The 10441-nt window shown below is 36.0% G+C and overlaps 1 protein-coding gene across 3 annotated transcripts in view; it reads right to left on the bottom strand.

Moving 5' to 3' along the window:
- Positions 1 to 5227: 5227 nt before the first annotated feature.
- The window catches only part of LOC149775808 (uncharacterized), a 39785-nt gene continuing 34571 nt past the window's right edge, over positions 5228 to 10441 (bottom strand). For all 3 annotated transcript variants that reach the window (XM_089943614.1, XM_089943616.1, XM_089943615.1), the window contains exons 3-5: positions 8582 to 8847; positions 7263 to 8125; positions 5228 to 6596 (exon numbers count right to left, since the gene is read on the bottom strand). In XM_089943614.1, coding sequence (XP_089799740.1) covers positions 5675 to 6596; positions 7263 to 8125; positions 8582 to 8847 — 2051 coding nt within the window. In that variant the 3' untranslated portion in view covers positions 5228 to 5674. The remainder of the gene's footprint in view (positions 6597 to 7262; positions 8126 to 8581; positions 8848 to 10441) is intronic.

The following is a 10441-nucleotide window of genomic DNA, read 5'->3' as shown; positions in this document are numbered from 1 at the left end:
TTTGTGTGGCTGCAAGCAATTCGGAATAGACGTGTATTCAAAATGCCGTCGCATCGAGATTAAGCTTCTAGGACTATCACAGACACCGGTTACTATCGATATAGCTCCGTCAATAATACCCATTGGTGCACCTATGATGGTTGATGCTGTCGTGATTCCAGTCACACTAAAAATAACAGTTGCTGCCACAGCAAGCCTGTAAATAGCATCAACGATCAAACACGCTCGATTGTATTTCACGATCAGCACGATTCTCGTGATAATTTCATTTTGTAGGTGTCACTCTTCTTCGATTATTTTTTCACCTCGGTAAGACTGAAAATCTGTCATAGTTCTTCAATTCATAATACAATCGCTTATTTTATTGCACGACAGGCGGACCATTCCGGTGTCATCAACATGCTAAGCACAATATGCCCACGCACTTCTAACAAACTACCCTTTTCTACCGGTGAAACTGTCATATAATGATGTAAAATATCAGCCTCTGGAATATTTAAATTTCCTACAATAGAGCTATCTACTTGTTAAGCACCCTTATCACCTACAAACACGTCGATTACGCCAGCACCTTTTATATCTAATGATAGTTTTTGTTCCATAATTGTTAAATGAGCAAATGCATCCTTATTGAATTTCATTTGATCAGGTTTGTCTTTTACTGCTAGCCGAATCAATGTTTGTTTAACATAATTAGCAGGGGACGTAACTGGGGTTGATACATCGGTGAATGCCACCTGATCCTTGTAAACATAATCACGGAGAGGTTTTGCAATTGCAGCTGAAGTTTGCAAATGAAAATGTCCACGTGCACATGCTATGATTCCAAGCCGGCCTCGAATTGGTAGTGGTACATCAGGGTACTTCCAGCGAGCAATTTCTACTTGAGCCTTAACAATATTATATGACAGTTCATACGAGGCTTTGATAATACCACTTTGACGCAGATATCCATGAACGAGTGGGAAAAATATGTTATCTTTGTTAACATCCGTGGCCAGCTGATCCAACATCCCGTCGGTGGTAAATCCAGCAACTTCATAAACGCGCTCAGATTCCATCACGTATATAATAATGACAAAGTCTAGTCATAAACATAATCACGAAAGATGGTTAAGTACCGTTCTGTATAAACGTAGAGTCCTTCAGATTAAATTTCACCTCTGGAGAATATTAATACTGATAATGCAATTGTGTAAAGTCCAGTTTCACCATATGATCGCAGTCCTATAGAACGAAGATGTTGTTTATCAGTTATCAGTAATTTTATTTATTATTTTTCTTATTCAATTATTTTCTCCCTTTTTTATTCATATTCCTGTAATTACGCTCCGTGAAGTTACTACGAGTGGTGATGCGGGCACATGTGCGATTTTGCTTTGGAAGTAATGTCTTATTGCAACATTAGCATCATCAACATAAACCTAGATAAATACAACCGACACACTGCCGTCTCGTACTCCACTATTTTCAATGACTTCAGTCAGGTTCTTTGCGACAGCGCCTTTCAACTTGACAATAATATATTGAATGCCCACGTTAGACATTTTCAGTTTGCCAGTTTAATCTTCAAAAATCACAAGCCTAGTTGTGACACCAACAACAACACGACTAGTAAACTTGGAGGCAAATCGACTCTACAATAACACCGTGTCTTCCAGCTGAGTAACGTCCGTAAATGTTAATAGCCATTGTTGTATAATATTACAATGTATTTTAAAGTGAAATCAATAAGCGCTTGCGGTGTCGGTGAGGCTTCAATAGAATGATGATCACATATGAGTCGAATGAAACAATAGTTTCTCCCCGTGCTTGAATAAATAATTATCATCATCAACTGGTGGTGTACGTCCATACGAGTCAATGTTGACATGTTACCAGGTACGCGACCAGCGCGTACTAGCGCTTGTTAGTGAATCCAGATTGGCGATGGCAGTTTCTCGTGTGCGTTGCATCAATGACACAAGTTCATCTCGCATAAAAACTCCACGAAAATGTTTCATCGATTTTGCTATCGCGAGTAAATCAAGATTGGTCAATGGACGGGTCAATGGCGTGATCTTCTGCGATCGTGTGTTCGAAGACTTCTGCTCGATGGTATTCGACGACTCGTTGCTAGCAATCGAAGGCTTCGTCCTTTTTATACGGCTCCCAACCGCCTTTTTGAATGCCATTCTTGATGCAGTTCCGACACCTCTTAACGCTTCAGCCTCTAAAACCGCTGGAGCCGCTGCTTCCAACAATGCTGGAACCGCTGAAAGGAACGGATGTATTCCACCAGTCTTTTGCATCTGTGCCACCTCTGACGTGGATAATTTAAATATCACTAAGGTGTTGTTTTATTTTGCCACATTGAGCAGAACGAGCAGTGTTTGAGTCAACCCCACGGGGACATTTCTAGTTAATTTTGCATGAGAAAGTTTTATTGTGACATCACAATTCTTTTGATTGCGTTTCTTTTTTATTGATTTTTTTGGCAAGCTGATTTTCAGTAAAGTCGATCTTTATTTCGTGATAGGACATTATTTTTCAAATACGTAACATGTTTAGTTAATTTTATTTGCCTACGATCTGAATTATTAGTTGTACCTTTGACAAACATTATTGTTGAACCAGCGGTTCTCGTGTAATCATCACCATCAATCAATCAATCAATCAATCAATTAATCAATCCATGACTGTTTACAGACAATATTAGAACGAAAGATATTTTCTCATGATGCAAGGACAAACATAATATAACCCTATCAATAAATACTCATTCTAAAAGAAATATACATTGCCACTGGAAAGGTGAATTGGTTCTGAAGCAAAGCTTGGCTCCCATTCAAACATCAGCAGGTGATTGGTCATATTGTTCAAAACTACATTCCAATATGAAATATTGAAAAAAAAAATAAAGAATCCCGAAGAGTAATTACATTAATTTAGATCTTATTATAAATGATCGAAAGCTAATATTAACAGCAATTTATGGACCAAATGAAGACAATTCAGACAGTTTCTAAAATAAATCTTTGCACATATATAAAAATTAGACAATTTGTTAATAATAATTGGAGGAGATTGGAATGTACCACTGGACTTTGCTATAGATACAATTAAGTACGTAAGTAATAAGAAGAAGAAGACACATAAACAAATGCATTCAGTGATGGAAACATTTGACCTTATGGACGTCAGGTAGGAGAAGAACCCCACCCTCAGAAGATATGGCTGGAGAGACCCTTTAAAATAAAGGCTAGGCTAGGTTACATTGTATCATCCGACCTTAAAATATATCTGTGAAGGTCTAATATTAACATCTGCTACAAATCCTATCATTCTATGACCCGTGAATTTAGTGACCAAATAAGATAACGAGGAAATTAATTTAACAATAGCCTTTTAAGTGACCCTAAATTTGTAAACATCCTTAAAGATTGCATGTGTGTTACTACTGATCAATATAAAACGAATAATGGTAATACCAGTCATGATTCAATATTTATAAATATAAACAATCAATTGTTTGGGGAAACTTTAAAGCTATTGATGCGCGGAAAAACTCTATTGCTCCTCCTTTTTAAAAAAGATTTAAGCATCAGGGGGGAGAGAGGTTGATTATAAACTGAAACGTGTATATGATAATCACAATCCTGAAGGTAATGTCGATGAGATTGCAATATGGAAAGCAAATTCGAAAACTCTCTGGGAAGAAATTTTTAAGTGCGTGATCTTAAGAGCAAACATAGGATGGAAACTGCATCTGCAGACAAGCTTAAAATTCGTTAGTAATCTTAAGGAAAGCATTACACTAAAGAATTGTTACCGACGCTTATCCTAGATGATGGAAATGAATTACAGATCTGAAGAGCATTTTAATTAAAGAGAAGACCCTTATTTTAAAAAAGAAACTTTATTCCACTAGAAATCCATAATCGATAACTCTGTTAATAACTTTTTTACGCTAAAATGTCTCTTTATTCGCAAAGTATCACTGCAAAACGTCTATACGCACTGAAAAGCATGAACAAGGCCAAGTCACCTAGCTTAGGTGGTTTTACTGCCGAGTTCAAAATTTTTTCTTGGGCCATTTTTAGTTAGAGCACAAAATTATGAATACGACGATAATAGTCTTTGAGTTACACAAGAGTAAAGAATTATCCCATGTATTCCTCCAGAAGGAAAATCTCAAAATTATCTAAAAATTGCCGACTCATCACTCTCTTGAATGTAGATTTAAAACATTTCATCATCATATATTGCTCGCAGAATAATTCAGGCTTTACCTCTGATACTAAGTGAAGGGTCGATATATCGGTGACTCTACATGCTTCACTTTTGATTTAATTGAAAAAACAGCACTTTTAGTTCTTGTTAATTTCGAAAACGTCTTGGACCCAATAGAATGTTCTTTTACAGAAAGGTCTTTAAAATTGTTCTGTTTTGGTCTATCTTGAAATGGTTTCAAGCATTTTATCATGATAAATCAAGCTATGTGCTAAATAATGGACACTGCTTTCAGTTTTTCCCTATACAGCGTGGGATCAGATAGAGTGACTTCCTATTACGCCACATAAATTCATAATAGCTCTAGAGTTTTCAAGTGTTGGTCTACAAAATAAACAATCAAGACATAAATAGTAAAAATATTAATAACTCTGAATGTCTGATAAGTCAATATGCTGATGAGACACCTCTCCTATTAGCTGACTTTGACAATTCCCTCAACACTGCTTCTAGACAGCTTCCTCTGCTGTTCTGGATTGTGGTGAACTTTGACAAAACCCAGGTCATCTGGTGTGGTGCAAAAAGGGGTTGTGATGACGCATGCAGAGAATAAATACAATTCTATAAACACTTGAATTATATTCTACATACTTGTACTCCTTAGGAATTTCTGACAAAATAAGAGGACGGTGGAAAAGATTAATGCAGTACTGACAGTTATTTAGTGATTATGTAATTCACAAGTGTGTATGATGTGTGTATGCACATGTTTATTTCTGTAATGCTTGTATCTACTTACATATGCATACATTAAATATATGCAGATTAACAATATTTTCGTTTATTTATGTATCTAACTTAACCAAATCAATAAAACAAAACAAAATATTGTAAAAAAATAAAAGAAAATATTTGCAAGATAAAAAGCGAAGAATCCGGTACCACCATCTTTAACAGAATTAATATTGTTTAAAATTAATAATGACCAGATCACATTTGTCATTGTTTTTCAATAACTCGTGAAAGTTTAAAGATATTAAAACTTAGTTTCTTAAATACCATTCTACAATGGCAACACTGCATAAAATAGTAACTTTCTTACCAGATATTACTTCTCTCTTATGTTTATGGGTTTTAGTCTGAAACTGTTCTATGCGCGCTTTTCAGTTAATGTAAATTCTGCAAGATCATTCCAATGGGCAGTAAGATATAGAGTATTTCTTGGCAAACTAATCAGCCCCATGGAATGCAATCGCTTTAATTGCATTTCGATGTTCCACGCATTTTCATTCTTAGGGTAGGAAGGGGGCTTATATCTCCACTGTACTGATTTTACGCAAATGTTTCTAATTTACGTCTACGGCAAACAATAAATAAATGACATTTGTCTTGATATAATTTTACCATTTTTCTCAAACTGACATCATCAACTGTAGCTATGAATCCGACATTATCTTTACAATTATATTGTTGGTAAGGTTAATCGGAAGTTGAATTTTTGTTCAATTTTGTCTAATCCTTCTCGAAGACAGATGGTCATAATTGGAGAACCCATCTTATTTATCAGATTAATGAACACTGAATTAACGTTCTCTTCTGTTATTCTTGGGTTATATTTTCCCATCAGCATAGCAAAATAGTGAACTTCTCCGTCTGGTGTTTTAGTGTACAACACAGCCCCACTATCACCCTCTTTGGCAAATCCTATGCTGCGTGTTGCTTCATTCACCCCAACCGGTAGACCGACAAGAAAATGGTGCTTTTCTAAACCAACTTTTATGAACTCCTCTGAGATGATACATCCTTTAGTTTCACCAGTCGCAGAACCTCGTTTGTATACGTGCATTCCTTCTCTCAGAGCACTTATTTCGTCCATATCAAGTATTTTGCACTCACAAATTTCATTGTTATCTTGAAAGAAGATATTACAACGATTTTGTATATTTCGTTCAATCCGAATGGCCGCAATATCAAAGAAACTACCGTCTTCATCCAGCAACGAGTGTCTCGTAGTGCCAAGATGAACTGGTCGAGGGTCAATTGTTTTTACTACATTCGAACCTAAAACAGCGTGACTGCTCGTGACGAAATGAAGGTCTCTATTCTCAGACTCATCTTCATGCATGAAAAGGCCGATCGTTCCTCGACTTCCGCAACCACTAAGAAACGCATTACCCATGGTTATTTCTGAAATGTTTCCAGCCCTATGTCTTCCCGAAAAGAAAGTGTTGGAGCCACTTTCAAGAACAACTTCACTTGGATAATCTCTGAGGGACCTTTTTATCTTCTTACGAACCTCTTTTTCCCTGTCTATAGAATTCGGATTTTTCAGAAATACAACAAGTTTCCCGAAAACAAGACTGACAGCTTCAACTTCCCGAATCCTGGAAGAAAAATAAAATGTTTCAGCGACATAATTCAATCCACCTATGTTTCCATTTCCAAATTACTTCATGTCAGCTTTCAGTACTGATACGTAATTTTCTTTTCCATTTAAATTTACTTCTTCATATATTTTTGGTGTTTAACATTTTAGTTTTTAGATCTTTTTAGAGTTGTACAAGATCGTGCCTATAACACTTTTATGTCAAGGACTTTCATTCTTGACACCTTAAAGTAAATTGCAACATCTTATTACTAATATTGTTTCTCTCTCATATCTGAAGTTCGATTGCCTTTAGAAACAGATTCACTTTTATTATATCTGAAATATTTCCAAGCGTTTCTCACTAACAAGTAATTCTTTGCACTTTATACAGAATCAAGCTTGTTTTCATTCTCGAAATGTCTCCTTCAATCAATACTATCAGAAAATGTTTCTCATATTGTACTAGATTAAACATTTAACTACTATGTTAAACCATGACTAGAGATCAGCATTACTCGTGTTTAGCTAAATAAAACAACCGAGCACCATACTCAAGGGGAGCATCGGAATGAGGTTGAATGGTTATTTGTTCCTTCGAATTCAATATAATTGAAACATAACTGTTTAGCTTAAGAACATAATAAACTATACAAGAGCCTCAAAAGACAAACACAAAACAAACCCTTGTATTTCTTTTCTCCAGTTCCCCAAATTAGGAATACGCTCGTCATATGTCTCTCCGCTGATAGTTTCTTCCAACAGTCTCAAAACCTCCTTTCTGAGTTGTTTAAGAAAATCTAAATTCATTCTGATGTTCTTCATTTTGGTCCCCACTTCAAGGAAGCTTCCCATTAAGACCTTTGTCACTTCCTTGCCAATTGTCTTCGCATCATCTAATGTGTAAAGGTTTTGTAAGTCACTTTTAACTGACTCATCATTAGGCTGTTTGATGAATTTATCAAATTTCTGAACCAAAGGAACTGTACGAAGATGTTGCTGTAAACGAACTATCCAACTTTCGTTGTAGTTTTCTTTCTGCCAGTATTCAAATACTTTTACATCTTGCATTTCGTACGTTCTGGCTATCTCTCGAATTAGCACTGTTTTTGTAAAAGAAACTATTGCTGTTGCCAGTTTCTCTTCTGCAAATTCGCCTCTTGCAGTAACCAGCGTGTCTAATACTGTTAAAATATTCCCAAAATGCCCTTTAATATATCTATAAAATCGCCCACCTGTGTGTTTATCTCCAAAATCAAACCCATAAGTGCGACCTCTTTTCGTGGTAATTTCCAGTAAGAACATATTGAGTGACTGGAAGGCGCTGATAAACTTATGCTCCATATGGGTGCTAATGTCATTGGGAATCATTTCTTGTTTACTCTCATAGACAACTTTCATGTTCTCCTTTGTTTGCTTGAGGAAATCCTTCAATAGTTCTAAATTATTGACAACCAAGTCCTTGTTGCATTCATACGTTTTATCTAAAAAGAATATTATATTTTCTGCTCCGAGGTAGTCTCTCGCTTTTATCAGTCTATCCCTTCCCTAGAAAACAAATTAACACGTTTTACTCTTAAGCGATGAAAATTAACATGTATTTTTGCTAGAGATAGCGGCTTGGAATAGAACATACATTTTTCATAGAAAAGCAAGCAATCTGCGTTGACTGCTGCGTCTGATAAGAAAGCATATAATTCCATAAGTCATGCCAAAATGTTAAAAGGAAAGGTCTGAGTGCAGGGGAGTATTAAGAAACGTAGTTTACGTATGACCTTTTTCAGTTCTGTTCCAGGTTTAAGTAATCTAAATACGATATACGCACAAGTAACACGCGACAGTAAAAAATGAAACCCTAAAATAGGAAACCTTGCGGCGTCTGATAAAAGAGGTAAAGCAAATTGGAACAGTATAATGGACGGTCTGTGAACTTTAAACTTTGCAGGTGATCGTGTGTTAAAATAAAAAAAAAATCACAGACTGTTCTTAAACGTGAAGTGGTACCTTCTTTGTATCCATCATTCTTAGCGTACATATTGCCACTGCCAACTTGTAATTCTTCTCATTTTCACCAAAAGGATGCATTTCTTCGAACTGGTGAGTCCCAATTCTCTGGGGTTTACCTTTCTTTAATAAATCCATTCTAGGGATTTTGGTATGTGTTGGGCCAAACAGGAACAGCGTGACGCTGGAATTTGTCACTTGATGCATGATATGGGTAAGTGAATGCAACTTAATAACTGACAGTTTTAGACTCTCTGGCAATTGTTCTGCAACGAAACGTAAATATGGATTGAATAGTATATATAATTAACTTTTCGAATCTTTATTTCAACATTAAAGATAACACAACTCACAACGGTCTGCAAGCATACAGACATACAATGAGACGCACAAGAAACATTTTGGACTAAGGTAGGTAGATGGATCAAGGATACTGGCAATACCTATTCACTATTCGCCATGCTTATTTTCATGGCCTCTGAGCACTAAAATTAGTCAAAGGTGGTGAGAGACTTGATAGAAGGTCAGTACTATAAAGTTCTAAATTGCTGTTGGATTTAAGGACGTTTGAGATACCAAGATTATGTAGACATAAAGGACAGGTATCGTACTGAATTTAGGCAGTTTTAGCTGTGAGATTCTATAATATTGTGGGATCAGGGACACCTTCTTACAAGAAAAAGCAAAATGGCTTCCAAGACCTGGGCAATGTTTGAGTGTGGCCAGACGTGATTCAGTGGGGTATATTCAAAAGAGTCCATGGGTGATTAGTTCACAACATAGGAGTACTGGGGTTAATGTACACCTTCTTCGCTGCGCATTATTACTGCATTGGTCATGTACTCTTGTTATAGACAGCCTCTCCAAATGCATGTACATGTTGTTAACGTGACATGACACAGACATACATATGTGCTTCTTATGGCCATGCTTAAACACTATTTGTACATGAGCTATGTCTCCAAAAACGAATAAACCAAAACCAAAAGACAGCATTTCTGAGAATAAAGCTGATGAGAACTTGAATAAAAGGAACTAAGATTTGTATGAAGACTTATATTCGCCAGTTTATGAAATCGCAATTACGGGCTGAAACAAAATCAGAAAACAACCACGATAAATACAGAAAGGCTGTAATTGATGCCAAACCATATTCCCGTTATAAAATGTTTAAGTCAAAATGGCCCATGCGGTATTTTACGATTATCTGAAGAAGAACAAATAGTGAAATAGAAACTAAAAACGTCACTGCTAGAAGTGAATAAGGAGCTTAAATAGGGGCTATTACCAGATATTAAAAGATTAGTAAAGATGCTGAAAAACCGAGAGATGTGTTCAACTACAAATTGTAAACTATAAGGCAAGATCGCAAATGAAAAGGCTGGAAATATAAAACGTTGAAAAATCTGTAAAGATACAAGAGCAACACGCATCAAGCAAACATAATATAGAAAACGTGGAAGAGGTCGAGTGTTATTCCACAGATAAGAATGTCTGGATATACAGAGTGGATGACAGAAACAAAACTTCAGGAAAACGTCATCAAAAAGTCGGGAACTCAACAAGGAGTGACAGTGGATAAAGGGTGTATAGAAACTGCACATAGAGTAAGGCCATCTAAATAAATCAGTTCTAGAACCATGGCACGAATTCATTTAGAAAAAAAAAAACTCATTCCATTGAAGAGATTTTATTTTCAACAATGTGAATTTGAATGTGGTAGGGTCACAACCACAACTGTTATATATACAATATATTTACGAGAAGGGCTACGATAACATTAATGATATAGTTACATGCCATGGTGCCTTCTGTTCTCCTGATGAATTAGAAACTAGTTATGAACTGAAAGGAACATTT

This window comes from Sinohyriopsis cumingii, chromosome 19 (assembly GCF_028554795.1).
Source record: "Sinohyriopsis cumingii isolate HCF-2022 chromosome 19, ASM2855479v2, whole genome shotgun sequence".
Classification (NCBI taxonomy): domain Eukaryota; kingdom Metazoa; phylum Mollusca; class Bivalvia; order Unionida; family Unionidae; genus Sinohyriopsis; species Sinohyriopsis cumingii.
Note: the sequence above shows the minus strand (reverse complement) of the source record. Positions and strands in the feature narration are given on the sequence as shown.